General features: G+C 44.9%; 1 protein-coding gene across 2 annotated transcripts in view; it reads left to right on the top strand.

Moving 5' to 3' along the window:
- plcb1 (phospholipase C beta 1) overlaps positions 1-23,071 on the top strand; it is an 867,193-nt gene that overhangs the window by 509,481 nt on the left and 334,641 nt on the right. For both annotated transcript variants that reach the window (XM_043696584.2, XM_043696585.2), the window contains exons 6-7: positions 4,918-4,971; positions 7,450-7,525. In XM_043696584.2, the coding sequence (XP_043552519.1) occupies positions 4,918-4,971; positions 7,450-7,525 (130 nt within the window). The remainder of the gene's footprint in view (positions 1-4,917; positions 4,972-7,449; positions 7,526-23,071) is intronic.

The raw sequence follows: 23,071 nt of genomic DNA on the forward strand, positions 1-23,071 counted from the left end.
AATCTTCAGTCAAAGTCGGAAGTCACACAACACCAGGTTATAGTCCAACAGGTTTATTTAAAATCACGAGCTTTCGGAGCGCCGCTCCTTCATCAGGGGAAGTGGAGGGAGGTGCACAGGCACAGACTATGTGGAATATTTTCAATTCCAGTCCAACACCGGCATCTCCACATCAATCCTTAGTCAGCCAGATTGAAGAATCTTCACGGAGCCACACCGAGTTTAAAGCAGGAACTCGAAGTTCAGACTGAGACCATGGACTGAAAGCAAAGTAAAAATGAGAAAAATCAAAAGAGAAAGATAAAAGCAACAGAGAGAAAAAGTACAAAAAATATTTTTTTAAACAGAAAATCACAAGTACACTTTGAACAGTGAAAGAATAAAGGGTTATGGTGAGAGGGCGGGTAAGTGGACCTGAGTCCATGAAAAGATCAGCCATGATCTTATTGAATGGGAGGAGCAGGCTCTATGGGCCAGATGGCCTACTCCTAGTTCTTATATTTTTATATAAATATATAAACCTTTCATTGTTCCTTGCTGTCTCAAGGAAGTCATTTCAGATTCCAGTTTTGCGATTAGCTTTTGTTGTGAAAGTTGCTATCCTTGCTACTCTCCTGCGGCAGCTAATGGAAAGGCCATTGTGTTCAGGTTTATCCAAGTGGGGAAGAGGAGCTCCAATTGCTCCAAATTTTCCCAGTTCAGTCACCCTGTGAGCACAATGCACCACATTGTGAAAATGTATATTGGGTCGATCTTACTTAGCAGATTATTGAGGTTGGTGCAATCCTGGAAAGTGCTTGGGGAGTAAGGTCACCTTTCTGTGAAAGTGGGAAATCAGCTGATTCTGTTTTTCACCTTAAGGATCTTGGGTGCTGTTTCTGTTCTGAGTGGTGCTGTGAGATAATGGGGCTTATCACAGGGCTGTCGAGAGGTTTGCTGAAGTGTATATTGCTGCAGTATACATTATGCTGTAGAAATTTAAATTAGCATCTCATGAAACCATTTATAGTAGAATTGATTGTTGTAAAAATGACAGTGGCAATGCTGAGGCGTTTTGAATATTAATGATTTCTCTGTGATATTAATAGAAGTAACTGAAGAAATACAGAATGATACAGAACTGGCTCAAAGGTAGAAGACAGAGGGTGGTGGTGGAGGGTTGTTTTTCAGACTGGAGGCCTGTGCCACAAAGATTGGTGCTGGGTCCACTACTTTTCATCATTTATATAAATGATTTGGATGTGAGCATAAGAGGTATAGTTAGTAAGTTTGTAGATGACACCAAAATTGAAAGTATATTGGACAGCGAAGAAGGTTACCTCAGATTGCAACGGGATCTTGATCAGATGGGCCAATGGACTGAGGAATGGCAGATGGAGTTTAATTCAGATAAATGCGAGGTGCTGCATTTTGGGAAAGCAACTCTTTACAGGACTTATGCACTTAATGGTAAGGTCCCAGGGAGTGTTGCTGAACAAAGAGATCTTGGACTGCAGGTTCATAGCTCCTTGAAAGTAGAGTCACAGGTAGATAGGATAGTGAAGAAGGTGTTTGTTATGATTTCCTTTGTTGGTAGAGTATTGAGTATAGGAGTTGGGAGGTCATGTTGCGGCTATACAAGACAGTGGTTAGGCCAGTTTTGGAATATTGCATGCAATTCTGGTCTCCTTCCTATCGGAAAGATGTTGTGAAACTTGAAAGGGTTCAGAAAAGATTTACAAGGATGTTGCCAGGGTTGGAGGATTTGAGCCAAAGTGAGAGGCTGAATAGATTAGATTACTTACAGTGTGGAAACAGGCCCTTTGGCCCAACAAGTCCACGCCGACCTGCCGAAGCGCAACCCACCCATACCCCTACATTTACCCCTTATCTAACACTACGGGCAATTTAGCATGGCCAATTCGCATGACCTGCACATCTTTGGACTGTGGGAGGAAAGCGGAGCACCCGGAGAAAACCCACGCAGACATGGGGAGAATGTGCAAACTCCACACAGTCAGTCACCTGAGGTGGGAATTGAACCCGGGTCTCTGGTGCTGTGAGGCAGCAGTGCTAACCACTGTGCCACCGTGCCGCCCATAGTGCCACCGTGCCACCCACAGGCTGGGGCTGTTTTCCCTGGAGCATCAGAGGCTGCGAGGTGACCTTATAGAGGTTTATAAAATCATGAGGGGCATGGATAGGATAAATAGACAAAGGCTTTTCCCTGGGGTGGGGGAGTCCAGAACTAGAGGGCATAGGTTTAGGGGGAGAGGGGAAAGATATAAAAGAGACCTACGGAGCAACTTTTTCACGCAGAGGGTGGTACGTGTTGGGAATGAACTGCCAGAGGAAGTGATGGAGGCTGATACAATTGCAACGTTTAAGAAGCATTTGGATGGGTGTATGAATAGGAAGGGTTTGGAGGGATATGGGCCGGGTGCTGGCAGGTGGGACTAGATTGGGTTGGGATATCTGGACGGGTTGGACCGAAGGATCTGTTTCCGTGCTGTACATCTCTGTGACTCTATGACTGTAAATGTGCTTTAATCTAAAAATCGAAACTCCGCAGGACATGTTGTTTTGCTAAAATTGCCACAATTCTTTCATTTCAATCAGATTAACTCCATTGAATATGCAACAGAAAGTGCATGTTGTCCACACCCCATTTATCAGAAAGTGGAAGTATTTCACAATGGTTTATGTACGTCGGTTTGATTCCACCCTTGCGTGACTGTCTGTGTGGAGTTTGCACATTCTCCCTGTGTCTGTGTGGGTTTCTTCCAGGTGCTCCAGTTTCCTCCCACAGTCCAAAAATGAGCAGGTTAGGGTGGATTAGCCATGCTAAATTACCCATAATGTCCAGGGGTGAGTTAGCCATGGGAAGGGTGGGTTTATGAGGGTAGGGTGAGGGTGTGTGTCTGGGTGGGATGCTTTTTAGAGGGTCAGTGCGAATGGCCTGTTTCTGCATTTTAGGGATTCTGTGATCCAATAATTCTATGAATATGATAACAATAAAAGCAATTTAGCTGAATAAGAATGATTTTCGTTTTGAGGTAAAGCATATCGTGAATGAGGTCAAAGTCACAACAAGTCTCACTCCGTCACAGGATTTGCACATTATTGGCAAGACCAACATCTATTGCTCCCCACTCCCCCCCTCCATAGCACTTGAGAAGATAGTGGTGAGTTCCTTCCTTGTCCTGCTGCAGTCCCTGTGTGTGTGTAAAGGTGCACGCCCAATGTTCCTAATGTCCTTCAGGGAAGAAAACTACCATCTTTATCCAGCCTGGCCTACATGTGACTCCAGACCAATAGCATTGTGGTTGACTCTTAACTGCCATCTGGGCAATTAGGGATGGACAATAAATGTTAGCCTAGCCAGTGACATCCACATCCTAGGGGTGAATCAAAAAAAGCTGTTTGTGGTTAAAAAGAATTAATCGCATTCTCTGAATTGGGGAAGCACAGTGGCACAGTGGTTAGCACTGCTGCCTCAGAACACCAGGGACCCTGGTTTGATTCCAGCCTTTGGCGACTGTGTGGAGTTTGCACATTCCCCCCCCCCCACCCTGCCGTGTCTGTGCAGGTTTCCTCCAGGTGCTCCAGTTCTTTCCCACAGTCCAAAGATGTGCAGGTTAGGGTGAATTGGCCATGCTAAATTACCCGTAGTGTTAGGTGCATTAGTCAGAGGGAAATGGGTCTGGGTGGGTTACTCTTCAGAGGGTTGGTGTGGACTGGTTGGGCCAAATGGCCTGTTTCCACACTGTAGGGAATCAAATTTTAAAAAATGTAGAGTCTCAGCAATCAAGTAGATGAACCCAGATTGCTCAGGACCAAGATGGAAGGAAATTGCATCACTAAAAGCGATTGTGAATCTTTGGAGTTCCCTCCCCAGAGTGCTGTCGATACTCCATGTTGAATATGGGGTCCAGGTTTCTCAGGGTTAGAGATATTGGAAGCAAGTGAGCAGATAGAATTTAAACCCAAAATCAACTCTTGGTTAATGGAGCGATGGTCTACTTCTGTTCCTGTTTCTTATGTTCTAAGCTGTTGGGGGGAAACGCAAGGAAGAAAATCAGGGACAATTATGACTGCAGCAGATAAGACTGACTAGCGAAGGTCAACATCAGTATGGGGTGTCTAAAACACATTTGATAAAGATGATTAGGTGGGTGTTCAAGTTTATTGCATTCATGTGTTTTTTTTAAGTAAAATGTTTCTGTTTCTCTCGACCACCTGAACATTTAGATTGTGACAAAGCCTCATTATTTCCTTTTAATTGTTGAGTTCCGGTTAAGGTGCACTTCTTGGAAAATCACAAAGCAAGGCAAACTGTTAGGTGAAGCAGATAGTTTCAATACTAATTTAATGCAGACCCATCCAGTGCCATACTGTCTGTCGATTGTCTGTCTCTATGTATTTAAATAACAGCTGCCTCACTCAAAGCTGGTAAAGAGGGAGTGAGTGACTGACCCAGTGACACTCTAACTGTAAATAAAGATCTTTGTGAAGAGATCTGATTGTGTTTCACTTCGGTGAAACTCAAGGGTAAAACAACTCTTGACGACAATATACAAAATAAATAATGCATGCCATAATATTTGCCGTGCATTACATGGCCACTGTACACATCCCAGTGTCCAAGTTTGAATTTGTGTGTGATATATTGGCGTTATTACATATAACTGAATTCAGTATACATTTGGAAAGGCAAATTCACCCAAGAACCCTTTATATAAGCCAATTCAGAAGTCAGTATTTGGATATAAAACTGAAAAATGTGGCAATACAAAATTAGTTCATTCTGCATTGTTTGTGGAATTCTGTCATGGATGGTTTTTGGATTTTATTTAATATATAGGTGTCAAAGAAATGTTTAGCACCAGCAGGAAGTAGATCCATTCTATCAAATAACTGTTGCCCGTGTTTTTATAGGTACACCAAACTCAAGCTCCAGACAAACCAAGATACCCGGATCCCTGTTAAAAAGTAAGTGCTTTCTCATCATCGATGAACCATTTTGTAATCCTACCATCTGCATCGACATTAGCGTAGCAGAAACTGGTCATTATGTTCACTCGTTTTTTCAGTTGGAATCATGAGACTGAGCAGGAAGATCCCAGGCTGCACTAGGCGACTGTTTACGGTCTGGTCAGACAGCAGGAAAGATTAGAGGCATATGGCCAAATGCAGGCAAATGGGACTAATTCTGTTTGGGAAATCTGGTCGGCATGGATGGGTTGGACCGAAGGGTCTATTTCCGTGCTATGTGACTCTGTGTGATCACACTTGGCAGGAGATAAAGGGGTTTCATGAGGCTGTTAACTGGAATGGAAGTTTTAGCAATCACAAATATTTGGATCAGCTGAAGTTGCTTTCTTACTTTGGGGAGATCTAATGAAGATGTATAAAATAACGAGGGGACTAGGGCAGGTAGATAGGAAGGAACTGCGATAGAGAGGCCAATAAACAGGTCAGATAGGTTTAAAGTAACCAGCAGTAGGATTAAAATTAGAGGTGTAACTTTCTCACGCAGAGCAAATAGAAATTTGGAACTCGTTGCTAGTCTATAAGATAGTTGGCCCCTACTTGACGAAACAGACAAGATACTGGAGAAGTCTCTTTCTTGTAGGGAAAGTGGGTACTGCAGATGCTGGAGATTAGAGTCAAGATTAGAGTGGTGCTGGAAAAGCACAGCAGGTCAGGCAGCATCCGAGGAGCAGGAGAATCGACGTTTTGGCCAAAGCCTTACATCAGGTTCTTGTGGGGACCATTCCCTTGAAAAATCTGCACTTACACGAGAAATTAAAAGGGAACCAATATTTAGTAAAGAGTTAAATAGCTAGTAGAATTCCAGGACACACAGTGATATACCAAAATGAAAGAATTAATTTCTCATTTCCAAATTGTTGGTTTCCTCCACAGATTATTGTTTAGATTTAACAGCATGTTACCAGGACTGAGGAGGGTTTGAGTTACTAGGAGAGGTCAGCTAGGCTGGGATCTTTCTTCCTGGAATGCAAGAGACTGGGGGGGAACCTTATAGAGGTTTATAAAATTACGAGGGGCATGGATAGGGTAAGTAGCCCAGGTCTTTTTCCCAGGGTAGAGGAGTCCAAAACTAGGATTAAGGTGAGAGGGGAAAGATTTAAAATGGACCTGAGGGGTAACTTTTCACCCTGGGGGTAATGCATGTATGGAGTGAACTTCCAGATGAAGTGGTGAAGGCAGGCACAATTACAACATTTAAAAGTCAGAAGCCACATGACACCAAGTTATAGTCCAAAAAAATTATTTAAAATTACAAGCTTTCAGAGCACTGCTCCCTCACCTGACAAAGGGGCAGTGCTTCGAAAGCTTGTGATTTTAAATGACCCTTTCAGATGATAACCTGGTGTTCTGTGACTTCTGACTTTGTTCACCCCAGTCCAACATCTGCACCTCCACATTACAACATTTGGACAGGTACGTGGATAAGAAAGGTTTAGAGGGATATGGGCTGAATGCAGGCAAATGGGACGGGTTCAGTTTGGAAACCTGGTTAGCAGGGATGAGTTGGGCCGAAGAACCTGTTGCCGTGCTGTACGACTGGATTTTGTATTACATTATTTCGAAATAAAAACTCCTAAGGTGAGTGCATGGTGCCCTGTGTTAAACGGCAAGCTTTTTGGGCTGTGACTCTGATGTTACTGTGTAATCAGAGGTGAGGAGATTCTTATGATGGCATGTGGTCTTTTCTGTAATTTTGCTCACCCTGAGGATTGGATAGTCACACATCTGCAGTTAGTTTAGACCAGACTACCAAGGTCAAAAGGACACTGAGTGCTGAAGACATGAACATGAGTCATTGTATTGACCATGGATAGTCCACACCTAAATGTCAGATGTTCTCTTGCTTTGGAAATAATTTCTTGAACACCTCATCTTTACATTCCTCCTTTCAAATTCAGAAGCCATGAGCTTGCATACAGACTGCTGTCGTTATCCATCCATTACAGGTCAGAGTTGAGTGGGAAGGATGAGTGAACTCAAGTGACTTTTGTTTTAGAACCTTTGGTGTGTTAGGTTGAGCAGTGTTACCCAATCATTTTCCTGCTCTAACCCCATTTTGAGGCTTGAACATTGTTGTGATCCTCCCACCATCCCCAGTGAAACTTGAGAGTGCGGGATTTAAGGATTGCAGGACAGGGAGTTGTTATAACTCAGTCAGAGATCCCCAGAGGCCATTACTGTCCCAGACCTCTGTTTGGATTTTGGACCAAACGTTGAGAAGGGCCTGGTGTGATCTCCCCTCGGTTCAGTAAATGGACGATGATAGACTTGGTGAAACAGTCCTTTGTTAAATGGGTTGGGTCGGCCACAGGGATTTTTCTTTTCCTCTGCTATTGTTTTTGATGCAATTAAATGCATTGTAAGAATGTTTTAACTTCAAGTGTCACAGGTGTTGTCATTCCTTCCTCTGTGCAGCATTTTCCGGATGTTTTCTGCTGATCGGAAACGTGTAGAAACTGCGTTAGATGCGTGTGGTCTTCCATCTGGCAGGGTAAGCACCTTCAGCCCTTACACCTCATTCTGAGCCAATTCTGCACGTGCATTGTAAGAGATAGGAGCAGGTCATTCAGCCCCTCAAGCCTGATGATGGCTGAACTGATTGTTGCCTCAACTCCCCTTTGCCTATCTCTTTAACTCCCTTTAAGTCAAGATTCTGTCTGTGTCTGCATAAAAACATATTCAATGACCCTTCCTCCAGCGCTGTCTGGGGAAGAGACTTCCAAAGACTCTTGACCCTCACAGAAAAAAATTCCTCATCTCCATCTTAAATTGAAGAACCATTATTTTCAAAGTCTACCCCTCAGTATAGTCTCTCCAATGAGGATAAATATCTGTACACCCTGTCAACAGCCCTTGGAATCTTATATGTTTCAATAAGATGGCCTTTCATCCTTCTAAACTCCATTTGATACAGACTCAATTTCTCTGTAGCATCAGAGGCTGAGGGGTGACCTGATGGAGGTTTATAAGATCATGAAGGGCATGGATAGGGTAAATAGACAAGGTATTTTTTTCCCAGGGTAGTGGAGTCCAAAACGATAGGGCACGGTTTTAAGGTGAGAGGGGAAAGATTTAAAAGGGACCTCAGGGGTAACTTTTTCACGCAGAGGGTGGTGCGTGTATGGAATGAGTTGCCAGAGGATGTGGTGGGGGCTGGTACAGTTACAACATTTAAAAGGCATCTGGATGGCTAGATGAATAGGAAGGGTTTAGAGGGATATGGACCAAATGCTGGCAAATGGGACTAGATTAGGTTCGGATATCTGGTTGGTGCAGATGATTTGTACAGAAGCGCCTGGATCAGTGATGTATGAATATGACTCTCCAAACCCTTCATCCCAGGAATCAGTCAAGTGAACTTTCTCTGAACTGCTTCTAGTGCAATTAAGTACTTTCTTAAATAATGAGACCGAAATATTCCACTGACACATACAATTAAATACCTATTTCTTTGTTCCAGCTAGCTACAAAACAGAATTCAGTAAGATCCTTATTATCTCTTCAGAAATATTCTAATGCAATCAGTCACTTTCTAAATAAAACACCCCCACACCATTGTTTAAAAAAAATCTCAGTTCTCCCCACCTCCCAGTGTTAATAGCGAATACAGGAAGAGGTCATTCAGCCCCTTGAACCTATTTCACCATTCAATGAGATCATGGCTGATATGTGACCTAACTCCATGCCTTTTGCCCATACATCCCTTAACAACTTTGCTTAACACATCCATCTCCGATTTAAAATTAACAACTGACCCAGCACCCGCTGCCACTTGTGGAAGAGAGTCCCAAACCTCTCCCACCCTTTGTGTGTAGAAGTGCTTCCTCACATCTCTCCTGAACAGGGGCATTTCCTGATGAAGAGCTTATGCCCAAAATATGGATTCTCCTGCTCCTTAGATGCTGCCTGACCTGCTGTGCTTTTGCAGCACCACACTCTCCACTCCCATCGCTCCTGAACAGTCTGGCCCTAATTCTCAGACTATGCCTCCTAGTTCTCGAATCCCCAACCAATGGAAATAGTTTATCTACCCTGCCTTTTCCTGTTAATATCGTGTGAAGACTTCAATCAGATCATCCATTAACCTTGTGAATTCTAGAGAAAACAGACTAATTTACCTAATGTCTCTTTATAATTTAGCCCCTGACGTCCAGATATCATTCTTGTAAATCTATGTCATGCTCTCTCCAAGACCAATACATCCTTCCTAAGGTCTGATGTCCAGGTCTACTCACGGTCTCCAAGTGGGATCGAACCAGAGTTTTGGATAACTGCATCGTAGCTTCTGCCTTCTCATTCTCCAATTAACTAAACCCATTTAAAAAGTCCCAGGATCTGGATCTAAATCTGCATCTTTGCTCAGGACTAATCACTTCTTCCCTGGGGCCATTCCCTTTCTGTGTAACAAATCTGATTGAAATCTCTCCCTTGTTTCTTTTGAACTATACTGTTTGCAGTAAAAGATTAACTAACCAGGATTAAAATATTACCTCCGCCCACAATCAGTGGAGGAGGTGAAAGACAGACAGACCAAAGGAGAAAATATTTTTTACTTACCTCCCTGTATAATTCTATTTAATTATCTACCTTAGTGTGCTCAAAAGAGGTTGATTTATTTGGACACTGCTGCAGTGATCAAATCAACTGAAACATCACAGAGTAACTTTGATGAATGACAGACCTCACAAACCTATTACTTGTGTGAAAAGAGGGAATATTAGAGGGGACTCTACTAATTGGGTTACACATTGACAAACAGATCTGCTATGAACTTTTACATTTCTTCTTCACTGATCCAAACAGAATGAACAAATAATTGATTAAATTGGATTTAAATTGACACGACAAGAGCAGGTCAGAGGCTGGGAATCCTGCAGTGAGTAACTCACCTCCTGACCCCCCAAGGCCTGTCCACTGTCCACAAAGTCTAACTCAGGAGTGTGATGGAATGCTCCTCACTTGCCCAGATGGTGCAGCTCCAACAACTTGACACCATCCAGGACAAAGCTGGATTGGCACCACATCTACAAACATTCACACCCTCTTCCTCTGACGCTAAGTAGCAGCAGTGTGTACCAACTGCAAGATGCACTGTAGAGATTCACCAAGGCTCCTCAGATGGCACTTTCCAAACCTACAATAACTCCTATCTAGAGGGACACAGGCAGCAATACGTGAAAACACCTCCTCCTGCAAGTTCCCCTCCAAGCACTCACCATCCTGACTTGGTAAAACCTCAATGTTTCTTCACTGTCACTGGGTCAAAAATCCTGGAATTCTTTCCCTAACAGCATTGTGAGTCTACCTACAGCAAGTGGACTGCAGCGGGTCAAGAAAGCAGCTCACTCCTACTTTCTCAAAGGCAAATAGGGGCAGGCAGTAATTGCTGGCCAGACAGTGAAACCCACATCCCATGAGTGAATAAAAAACATCCGTCTTTTTCCACTTGAAGCCCTCGCCAACTGGTTGGGGCAATAGGAAGTGTTTGAAAGATGAGGGGAAGTTTTACAATACTGGTAAAAGGAAGACTTGCAGGGACCTGTGCAGGTTGTGTTTGATTCAGGTCATTCCGCAGGAGACTGGAAGATACAGATGGCACGTCTGATTTACATTCATTCCTGGGAGATGGTGTCACGCAGCAAGGTTTGGTATCTCTTCACTGTCAAAAAGTGTGGCACTGGAAAAGCACAGCAGGTCAGCCAGCATCCAAGGAGTAACAGAGTCGACATTTCGGGCATAAGCCCTTCATAAGGAATGTGAATTCTTCACAATCCCTCGTTACATTTGACCGTTGTTGAACTGTTGCAGGATCTGTGTTGAAGTTTCTGTTGGGTAGATCACCTACAGGCTTTTGGCTGAGTGAGGTTGAAGGAAAAGGGAAACAAAGACGGAAAGTGCTGGAAAAACGCAGCAGGCCCGGTCGGCTCAGTTGGCTGGATGGCTGGCTTGCAATCCGGAATAATACGAAAAGCTTGGGTTCAAATCAGAAACGACTGAGAAAACTCAACAAGTCTGTGGAGGGAAAGCAGAGCAAACATTTCAGGTCTGGGTTCGGTGACCCTTCTTCAGAAGTAATAGTAGTTAGAGAAAGGTCAGTATGTGTGCGAAAGATGGGTCGCTGGGCCTGAAACATTTGCTCCGCTTTCTCTCCACAGACTTGTTGAGTTTTCTCAGCCATTTCTGATTTGAACCCAATGTTTTCGTATTACTCTGTATTGCAAGCCAGCCATCCAGCCAACTGAGCTGACCGGGACTGAAGACAACGAATGCTGGAGATCACTGTGGGTCAGACAGCATCCACGGAGAGAGAGCAGGCTAACGTTTTGAGTCTAAATGGCTCTTCATCAGAGCTGATTGAACTGGGGAAGGGATAGGGTTCATGCGATCATGAGGGGAGGGTGGAGGGTTGGGGGAGAAAAGGGTGTTGTTAGTACAGGATAAGTGATCGGAATGTGACAGTGGCAGAACAGTGGTGTGTCGAATTGTCAGGCTGGGAAAGACAGCTAATCCCCTGGAGTGGGGGAGGGTGGGAGAGAGGACATGGTGACAGAGAATGTAAGAAGTCAAACTAAAAGAAAGGGAAGAAGTGGGAGTGGGTTCACAATCTGAAGGTGCTGAACTCAAAATAGAGGAACCTCGATTATCTGAAGGACACGGGTGGGGATTATTTCTTTCAGTTAATCAAATGCTGGATAATCGATGCCGGCTTAGCCACGTATCAGGACCTTGCAATCTTGTTCGGATCATCCGAAATTTGGTTAATCACATGCCGGATAATTGAGGTTCCTCTGTATTAAATCCAAAAGGTGATAAAGTGCCCAGTCTGAAGATAAGACATTGTCCCTCCAGTTTACGCTGTGATTGGCTGAAGCACTGCAGCATGCCGAGGACAGACAAGTGGCCGTGTCAGTCGGATATAACCAGCTACAGGAAAGTCAGGGTCTTGCGTGTGTTCTGCAAAGCAGTCACCCAGTCTGTGTTTGGTTTCTCCAATGTAGAGTAGGCCACACTGGGTGCAGCAAATAGATTGCACAAGACTGGGGGAGGGGCTAACCAGTGCCACTGTATTGTGTACTCCTTATTGAACTAGGGAGTTCATCACCTATATGGGGATAGAGTGGGGCTATGAGGCATAGATTGTGATGGTGCACCGCTATTCATCTGTTTAGCATGAAGGTGTGAGACCTCAGGCAGAAGGCCTTCAGTCACTGTTGAATACATCCAGGCCACTTGCACCTAACTGTGTCAATGGGGCAGCACTTCCACCATGCTGGTGGAGGGCTGTATGATTCTGTGAATGTACCAGTAGCTGTAGCTGACTAGTCTGTGAGGCAACCATCCAAACATTTGACATCAGTTCCTAAGCAATAGTGGTAAGGACCTTGTACCATCAACCTGATCATATTCTGATTTGAAATCTGTTCCTCAACTGAGTGGTCCATTATGGTTTAACTCGTAACTCTTTTAGCGTTCAGTAAAGAGTAAATTGGAGCAGAATGGAACTGGAGTCACTTGTAGGCCAGAGTGTGGAAGGAAGGCTAATTGCCTACTTGTAAGGGCATTTGGAACCTTGAGCAGCAATTCCAAAGCTTCCTGGTGGTAATTTGTTACTTCAAGGGAAGAACATTGCAGGAGTCTGAACAACGTAGACGAAATTTCTGGCAGGATGGGATAAGAAGTCCAGTGAAGCCCACCTCCATGCTGGGAACATCTCCAAATACCTTTCGAGAAGTGACGTGGTGAGTTGCCAATTAAGGGGAATCACTGCTTATTAAAGACCTTAAGACATAGGAGCAGAAATTAGGCCATTCAGCCCATGGAGTCTGCTCTGCTGTTCAATCATGGCTGATAAGTTTTCAACCCCATTCTCCCACTTTCTCCACATAACCCTCGATCCCCTTGACAATCAAGAACCTATCCATCTCAGTCTTCAATACACTCAATGACCTGGCCTCCACAGCCATCTGAGACAGTGAATTCCAAAGGTTCACCATAAATGCCCCAACTTGCCTCATTAATATTCAGTTTTCTCTCTGACCAAACACAGCTAGACATCGAGGAAGCTCGACGTGAAAGTCTGAGGGGCTAACTGGTGAATTCAGTCCGCTGCTTTCTCCCAAGGACTTAATTTTGGACATTGGGCACCTCACCTCAGGGCATGCTCCATGGGCATCGGTTACATGTGACCACCACCCCCCCCCCCCATCCTCAGACATTGGCATCCACCATGTGCCAGCCTCTCAGAACCCTCACGGCACATCTCCGATCCACTTACAGGAGACTTCTGCCTTGCTGGAGCTCCGGCTGCACTGGCACCCATCATTGTAATGTTGCAGCAACGTGCACTCAGGAACATGCACCCAGCTCATAGACACGGACAAGCCTGCATCTCCAGACACCTCAGTCTCACGCTCACCTGCTCGGAGCCTACCTGATGGCATCCCTGCCTTGCCGTTTTGTGCAATGCGCCCTTCGCCTGAGATGCCAGGCTCAAATTGCTTCTATCTTGCTTTGCTGTTTCATGCCCACACCAGTGCAGCTCAGGGATGTCAGCAGGCCTTAGTCAAGTCCAGGGCGATAGCCTTGACTCAAGCATCTGGGCATCAAAAGGGAAGGGTAGCCTCCGATGCCAGTCCAGAGACCCGCAGGACATTCCGCTCATCTCAGCCAGTAAGTGGCTGGCTACTGAACCAGCAAGAGACCAGATGCTCATTCTTCCCATGTGCCCGTGTACGCCAACTGGAACGTTGGCACAGAGCCCTGGCAGCAGAGGCAGACTCAATGCGCTTCACATGCAATGGAAAGTGTTAGTGAACCCAAGCGTGTCGCCCGTTGTGCATCTACAAGCGGTTTGTCCATTTTGCTAACAGAAGGAGTTTGTGCCTCCCTCGATGCCCAGATGGCATGCAGAACAAAGTATGTCAATTGACACTTGCTTGAAAAAATCTTACCAGTCATTCCGAGGAAAAGGCATAATTATGACCTGTCGTGGTTTGAAATGCGTTCCTTGATGGGGCCCGATAACGATGCTCAAAGAGGCATTGGACACAAAGGCAATGAAGAAAAATCTGCAGGTGGTTGTGATGAAGGAGCGGCGCTCCGAAAGCCAGTGCTTCCAATTAAACCACTTGGACTATAACCTGGTGTTGTGTGATTTTTATCTCTGTGTGAAATTTGCATGTTCTCCATGTGTCTGCATGGGTTTCCTCCCAAAATCCAAAGATGTGCAGGTTGGGCTGGACTGGCCAAGCTGAATTGTCTGTAGTGTCCAGGAATTTGTTGGTTAGATGGATTAGCCATGGGAAATACAGGGATAGAGTAGGATGCTCTTCAGAAGGTTGGTGTGGATTTGTTGGGCTGAATGGCCTGTTTCCACACTGTAGGAATTCTCTGAAACTGTTTATAATTGTAGGGCAGATGGTGACTTAGTGGTAATGTCACTGGGCTAGAACTCCACAGGGACAGGCTAATGGTCTGGGGTAGCAAGTTTGAAACCAGCCACAGCAACCGGTGGAATTTAAATCCAATCCAAAGCAGTCCTTATGAGACTGCAGCCAATTGTTATTAAAATTACCTGTTTTGTTATTGCGCATGGAGGAGAGAAATCCTACTGGGCTGACCTGGTCTGGCTAACATGTGACTCCTGTCCCACAGTAATGTGGTTGACTGTTAATTGCCCTTCAAAGGCTTCACATGTTAGTTAAACAATTGGAAAACACCAATGGTTTAGTGGTGGGAGTTCATAGATGAGAAATGTCATGGGTGCTTTAGTGGTGGGATACAGACACTGAGTGTCACTCATTACGGCATAGCTCATTATGTATATACTGAGTAATTACTCTTAAAGCAAAGGTATAGATAACTCTTTTCAGTGTACAATGTCAAATCAAAGATTTCCAAGATAACCTATTCATATAAATGTGAAATGTTCTCTTATTCACCTGTCGCCAGTCCCCAGAGCCTATAGTGAAGTATTCATAGGATCCCTACAGTCCATTTGGCCCAACATGTCTACACCTATCCTCCGAAGAGTAACCTACCCAGACCCATTCCTGTATTAGTCTACATTTACCCCTGACTACTGAACCTAACCGACACATCCCTGAACACAATGGGCACTTTAGCATGGCCAATTCACCAAACCTGCACAAGTTTGGACTTGGGGAAGAAGCCAGAGCATCCGGAAGAAAACCTCACAGACACAGGGAGAATATGCAAACTTCACAGAGATATGATGTGGAGGAGCCGGTGTTGGACTGGGGTGGACAAAGTTCAAAATCACATGACACCAGGTTTAGTCCAACAGGTTTATTTGGAAGACCTTATGATCTTAAACTCCACAACCACCTGATGAAGGAGCAGCGCTCAGAAAACTAGTGCTTCCAAATAAACCTGTTGGACTATAACCTGGTGTTGTGTGATTCTTAATTTTGTCCAAACAGACAGTTGCCCGGGGTAGAATAAAACCTGGGTCCCTGGTGCTGTGAGGCAGCATTGCTAACCACTGAGCCATTGTGCCATGCATCAGGGACAATGACCCAGTCTCACCTCAGATCAGGCAGCATCCAAGGAATAGGAAAATCGACGTTTTGGGCAAAAGCCCTTCATCCTTTCCTGATGCCCAAAACATCCTCCGATGCTGCCTGATCTGCTGTGCTTTTCCAGCCACCAGTCTCGACACTGATCTCCAGCAGCTGCAGTCTTCACTTTCACCCAGTCTCACCCCACTGAAACCAACCATTTTCTGTCTGACCAGCAGCCTTGGTAGCTCACCTCTATTTGACTCCCAGCAAACTTACATGTCTTTGACTTCCAGCTTCATCCTGCGAGTTTATGCAGTTTGTAGTTCGCTCGTTGTATTTGCCAGTTCCCAGCTTTGTACCAAAATGGTAAGCTGATCAACACCTGTGCTTTTAAACCTCAAAGGTTTGATTCCAGCCCCCAATTTACATGAAAGACAGACCAACAAAAAATAACAATTAAGGTATAAATAAAGAAACTGGCTGGCTTAATTAAATAGCTTTGGCAATGCTTTGTTTCACTGGCATAAATGTGGACTCCTTGGCTGCTTTTCAGAAACATTGATCAGGGTCCCCTCAGTTTATTCAGCTAACGACAGCAATACTTCTTACTTGGTTTTCCTCTCTCTGGGCTTCCAGAAGCTGGTATCGGCTGGGAGCTTTCAAATCTTTGTGCTGTCTCAGAAGTAGCCCAGGAAACATAGTTCAAAATATAACTTCGATCCACCCTGATAGACTGATCAACTCTGCCGAGGCCTCATTACCTTTAAACAACTATAACCTGTATGTACATAGGTCTCTTTCAGATTTGCCAGAACCAATTCCCAGGCTCTGACCTTGTTAACAGCCAACTCCTGCGCTCTCTTTAAACACAGCGGTCTTCCCAGGGATTTGCTGTGTCTGTTAAAACCTTTTCAATCAAGATTCAGCCTGCAATTAGCTTCCTGGCCTGACCTCAGAAATAAATAAAGTTTATGTGGTTTGTTCTGATGAATGGTCACTGGACCCAAAAAGTTAACTCTGATTTCTCTCCACAGATGCTGCCAGACTTGCTGAGCTTTTCTAGTAACGCCTGGTTTGGTCTGTTCTTTTCCTTTAAACACAAGCTTTTCAAAAGACCACAAGTCCTTTCCAGCTCAGAATTCAAAACTGACAAAAGATGAAAGATAATGAGATATCAGCAAGGGTTCTCACAAGATTCTCGTCATAATTCCCCAGTCCCCGCTGTCCCGTCTTGACACATACACAAACAGTTAAAGCATTAGAACTTATCACTTTTAAATATTTTTTAATCAACCTGTTCAGAGATGTTATGACATACCTCTGAATCAGGTGGGACTTGGACCCAGGGTTCCTGGCTCAGAGGTAGGGCCACTACCACTGCACAAAAAGAGGCCTTTTCTTATTTAGCTTCTTGAAATTAACAATGAAGAGCTTCTGCCCGAAACGCCGACTCTCCTGCTCCTCGGATGCTGCCTGACCTGCTGTGCTTTTCCAGCACCACCCCTTTCAACTCGGACTATCCAGCATCTGCAGTCCTCACTTTCTCCTCCTTGAAATTAATACCCTTGGCTTGTTTCGTTGGTGCAGATTTGACATGAAGACTACACAACCCATTTTTAGTGTTACAGAGGATGCAGCTTATAGCAATATCTGGTGAAGGATAAATGTTGAACAGCACCTTTCACTCAACCTCTCAATTGTGAGGGCCTTATAGATACATTCCCAATCAGCCTGTTCAGAGATAAGTCACCCTGTGGAGCAGATGGGACTTGATCCAAAGCCTCTGGGCTCAGAGGTTGGAACACTACCATTGTACCACAACAGAGAAGGCGCATATAAATTAACGAACTAGCATTATCAATCAGTTCCATTACTGTCAGAAAGGCTGTCAGTAACCTTTCTGGTTCTTTGTCCCTATTTTCAGGTTCTTTTCAGCTTAGGCCTTCACCGTGATGCCCCAGAATAAACAGATGTGAAACTATTAAAGACTTTCAGGGAACAAAACTGTCCTAGTATAATCTGAACCAGAACGTACATTCAGCTTGCAATAATCAAACTCTTTTCTTTTCCTAAAATTGGGCTCAGGATTTAAGAGCTCATGTACATTTATGATTCATCATAAACTCTTTTAATTATAATGGTAGTGCTGCCACGGTGGCTCAGGGGTTAGCACTGCAGCCTCACAGCGCCAGGGTCCCAGGTTCGATTCTGGCCTCGGGTGACTGTCTGTGTGGAGTTTGCACATTCTTCCCCTGTCTGTGTGGGTTTCCTCCGGGCGCTCCGGTTTCCTCCCACAGTCCAAAGATGTGCAGGTTAGGTGAATCGGCCATACTAAACTGCCCTTAGTGTTGGGTGCATTAGTCAGAGGGGAAATGGGTATGGGTGGATTATTCTTCGGAGGGTCAGTGTGGACTGGTTGGGCCCCACAATGTAGGGAATCTAAAAAATAAATCCTGAGGATGTGGGAGCATTTGTTGCCTGTTCCTGATTGCTCTGGAGGGGTTGGGGTGAACTGCCATGTTGAGCTACAGTCATGTAGGACATCCACAGGTACTGTTGGGGAGGGAATTCCAGGCTTTGACCCAGCGACACTGAGGGAACAGCGATATATTTCCCAGTGAGGGTGGTACGTAGCTTAGAGGAGGAATTTGCATACGTTGCCATATATCTGATGCCCTTGTCTTTCTAAGGGGTAAAAGTCATGAGTTTAAAAGATGCTATTGAAGGTGGCTAGGTGGGTTCCTGCAATATGTTTTGTAGATGCTATGTACTGTTGCTACTGCGCATCAGTGGAGGAGGGAGCTAATACTGTGCTGTGCTTCTCCTTTGCGTTGCATCTGTCTGGTTTTATCTGGTTTCCAGTGCACTGTATTCCTCCCACGTTCCAATTACACGTTTCTCTTACAAAAACAGCAGCTGAAGGACTATGACGCGAGAAAGCTAATGCACCACTCATGTCATTCTAATTGTTAGAGGATGGTTTGTTTACAAAACCTTTACACTGCATCTCACACAAAACACAATGAAAGTAGTTCAGAAAGTAGGTGCTCGACTGTGTGCACTTCCATGTCGCATTCTGCAAACAGTGGCATGTATTTTTTTAAAAAGAACTATCTTCTTGCAGGATTTGTAACTTTAAGGTATGTAGAATTACCGCACTTTCTATGTACGGACCTGACAAAGTTAAAACATTGAGCATGTTTGTGATCCATTCTGGTGATCAATTATCACATGAGTGTTTGCAAAGACGAGGTCAACTATAATCTGTTGTTTGAGGACGCTGTGCACATGTGAGGTAGTAAAGCAGAAGTTTCAATAAAGATTTCCCACGTAATGAAAGAAAACAGAAGAGCTAAGCTAAACTAAAACAAAGAATAGTGGATGTTGAAGATCTGAAACCGGTCAGAGGTCTGTGGAGAAACCCAGCAGGTCTCCCTGCAAGGAGAGAAACAGAGTTAATATTTCCAGTTCAGAACAGAATCTAAGCTTCCTGATCCTAGGGCCAGCACAGTGGCTCAGTGGTTAGCACTGCTGCCTCACAGTGGCAGGGAGCCAGGTTCAATTCTATCCTTAGGCAACTGTCTGTGTGGAGATTGTACATTTCCTCCGGGTGTTCCAGCTTCCTCCCACAGTCCAAAAGATGTGCAGGTTAGGTGTGTTAGTTGTGCCAAATTGCATATCATCCAGGGATATGCAGGCTAGGTAGATTAGCATGGGAAATGCAGGGTTACAAAGATGGAGTAAGGGTTTGGGTCTGGGTGAGATGCTCTTTGGAAGGTTAGTGTGGACCTGATGAGCCAAATGGCCTAGCTTCCACAGTATAGGGATTCTCTGAAAGACAGCTATCTCTCTACTACGTGAAGTCCCCCTCTCCACCCCCTCCAAAGTGTTAATACTCTTCCGTAAGTGCAGTGCCCAGGATTTTGAGGCTAGTTTAATAGCCAACCTATCAGTATTTTGACCAACTCCCAGAGAAGGTTTACATGCAGTTAGAAGTCAGGAAGGTAGTCTCCAAGATTCCTTCTCCAAACACTTCCCAAAAATGTCATCTCATCATCCGAGACACCAATCAAATCCATTGAACGATGTGAAATTGCTGACCATAGCTCATACCTCATCGATATGGGGGAGCAGCGGATAATGAGGAGGATTGCAAGAGGATACAGCAGGATATAGATAGGTGGAGACTTGAGTTGAGAAATGGCAGATGGGGTTTAATCAGGACAAATATGAGTTGATCCATTTTGGAAGACTGAATGAAGGAGGGAACTATGCAGCAAATGGCAGAATCTTTAGTACTATCAACATAAAGAGGGATCTAGACGTACACATCCATAGTTCCCTGAAAGTGGCAACACAAGGGGATAAGTTGGTCAAGAAGGTATACAGCATTTTGTCTTCATTGGTCAGGGCCTGGAGTGTAAAAATTGGCTAGTCATATTGTAGCTGTAGAGACCTTTGGTTCGGCCACATTTGGAATATTCTGTACAGTTCTGGTCGCCACACTAGCAGAAGGATGTGGAGGCTTTGGAGAGGCTACAGAAATGCTTTTCCAGGATGTTGCCTGGCTTGCGGAGTACTAGCTGTGGGGGGAGATTGGAAAACTCAGTTTGTTTTCACTTGAACTTTGGAGGCTGAGGGTCAACCTGATAGACGTTTACAACTTTATGAGAGGCACGGATGGAATGGATCGTGATACTCTCCTTCCCAGTGTAGAAATACCAGTCACTAGGGAACATAGGTTGAAGGCAAAAGGGGAAATATTTAAAGGAGATGCAGTAGACAAGTTTTTTACACATGAGTGTAAGTGCCTGGAATGTTCTTCTAGACTCTGTAGAAGCAGATACAAGAGAAACGTTTAAGAGGTACCTTGACAGAAACACCAAGAGGTAGCAATAGAAGGACACAGACCCTGTAGAGGCAAAAGGTTTTGGTTTGGAAAGGCATGTATCATAGAGTCATAGAAATGTACAGCATTTCTTCGGTCCAACTCATCCATGCTGACCAGATATCCCAACCCAATCTAGTCCCACCTGCCAGCACCTGGCCCATATCCCTCCAAATCCTTCCTATTCATATACCCATCCAAATGCCTCTTAAATGTTGCAATTGTACCAGCCTCCTCCACATCCTCTGGCAGCTCATTCCATACACGTACCACTCTCTGCGTGAAAAAGTTGCCCCTTAGGTCTCTTTTATATCTTTCCCCTCTCACCTGACTCCCTGACCCCAAGGAAAAGACTTTGTCTATTTACCCTTTCCATGCCCCTCATAATTTTGTAAACCTATAAGGTCACCCCTCAGCCTCCCATGCTCCAGGGAAAACAGCCCCAGCCTGTTCAGCCTCTCCCTATAGCTCAAATCCTCCAACCCTGGGAACATCCTTGTAAATCTTTTCTGAACCCTTTCAAGTTTCACAGCATCTTTCTGATACGAAGGAGACCAGAATTGCATGCAATATTCCAACAGTGGCCTAACCAATGTCCTGTACAGCCGCAACATGACCTCCCAACTCCTGTACTCAATACTCTGACCAATAAAGGAAAGCATACCAAACGCCTTCTTCACTATCCTATCTACCTGTGACTCCACTTCCAAGGAGCTATAAACCTGCACTCCAAGGTTCAGCAACACTCCCTAGACATTAACATTAAGTGTATAAGTCCTGCTGAGATTTGCTTTCCCAAAAAGCAGCACCTCGCATTTATCTGAATTAAACCATCTGTCACTTCTCAGCCCATTGGCCCATCTGGTCCATATCCTGTTGTAATCTGAGGTAACCCTCGTTGGTGTCCACAATACCTCCAATTTTGGTGTCATCTGCAAACTTACTAACTGTCTTATGCTCGCATCCAAATCATTTATGTAAATGACAAAAAGTAGAAGACCCAGCACCGATCCTTGTGGCACTCCACTGGTCACAGGCCTCCAGTCTGAAAAACAATCCTTCACCACCACCCTCTGTCTTCTACCTTTGAGCCAGTTTTGTATCCAAATGGCTAGTTCTCCCTGTATTCCATGAGATCTAACCTTGCTTATCAGTCTCCCATGGGGAACCTTGTTGAACGCCTTACTGAAGTCCATATAGATCACATTTCTGCTCTGCCCTCATCAATCTTCTTGGTTACTTCTTCAAAAGACTCAGTCAAGTTTGTGAGACATGATTTCCCACGCACAAAGCCATGTTGACTATCCCTAATCAGTCCTTCAGTGAAGTTTAGATCAGAGTTGGTGCTGGAAAAGCACAGCAGGTCAGGCAGCATCCGAGAAGCAGGAAAATTGATGTTTCGGGCAAAAGCCCTTCATCAGGAATAGAGGCAGGAAGCCTCCAGGGTGGAGAGATAAATGGGCCCCCACTCTGATCTAAACTTTGGTTTCCAGCATCTGCAGTCCTCACTTTTGCCTATGTACCAGTGCAGACTTGGTGGGCCAAAGGGCCTGCCCCCTGTACTGTACCACTCTTTCTACTTTAATTGGATCAGAAAAGGTTTGTAATTCTCTACCTCAGTCTAAGTACTGTTTTAATAGCTCTCTGAGCCATAGCTATTGCCAAACAGCCTGAACTGCAGCTAAAATAAACTTTTTCAAGTGCGGATTCCATTTACTTCAGATATTATTTATTGTTGCTGATGTAGAAAACTGATCTTTTTCCATTCATTTTTTTTCCTCTTCTACTTAATCCAGTCTTATTTTCCTGTACCTCATTTAACGTCAAAGCCAGCATTCCGTCTGACATGCCAGCAGTGAATTCAAAGCTTATGCACAGGAGAATGTGTAAATTGTTGTGGTCAGTTGAATTTTGTCCTGATGATTGCAAGGTGAAAACGTTTTGCAACATTTCTGGATTTCCAGCAACATTCAAGATCTATACTACCAAGTGGCTGTTTAGCATCTCTTTCTTGCTTTTACACGCCATCTGTTGAAACTTTATTGCTGGAACAGCGCAGCAGGTCAGGCAGCATCCAGGGAACAGGAGATTCGACGTTTCGGGCACAGGCCCTTCTTCAGGAATGAGCAGAGAGTGTTCAGCAGGAGAAGATAAAAGGTAGGGAGGAGGGACTTGGAGGAGGGGCGTTGGAAATGTGATAGGTGGAAAGAGGTCAAGGTGAGGGTGATAGGTCGGAGTAGGATGGAGGCGGAGAGGTCAAGAAGAAGACTGCAGGTCAGGAAGGCAGTGCCGGGCTGGAGGGATTCGGCTGAGACAAGGTGGGGGGAGGGGGGATGAAGAAACTGGTGAAGTCCAAGTTCATCCCCTGTGGTTGGAGGGTTCCCAGTCGGAAGATAAGACGCTCCTCCTCCGACCGTCGCGTTGTTGTGGTTTGGCGGTGGATGAGTCCAATGACCTGCATATCCTCGGTGGAGTGGGAGGGGGAGTTGAAATGCTGTGCTACAGGGTGGTTGGGTTGGTTCGTCCGGGTGGCCCAGAGGTGCTCTCTGAATCGCTCCGCAAGTAGGCGGCCTGTCTCCCCAATATAGAGGAGGCCACACCGGCTGCAGCGGATGCAGTAGATGAT

This window comes from Chiloscyllium plagiosum, unplaced genomic scaffold (genome assembly GCF_037043375.1).
Source record: "Chiloscyllium plagiosum isolate Xiang-an unplaced genomic scaffold, Cpla_swu_hap1 HiC_scaffold_10, whole genome shotgun sequence".
In the NCBI taxonomy this organism is placed as follows: Eukaryota; Metazoa; Chordata; class Chondrichthyes; order Orectolobiformes; family Hemiscylliidae; genus Chiloscyllium; species Chiloscyllium plagiosum.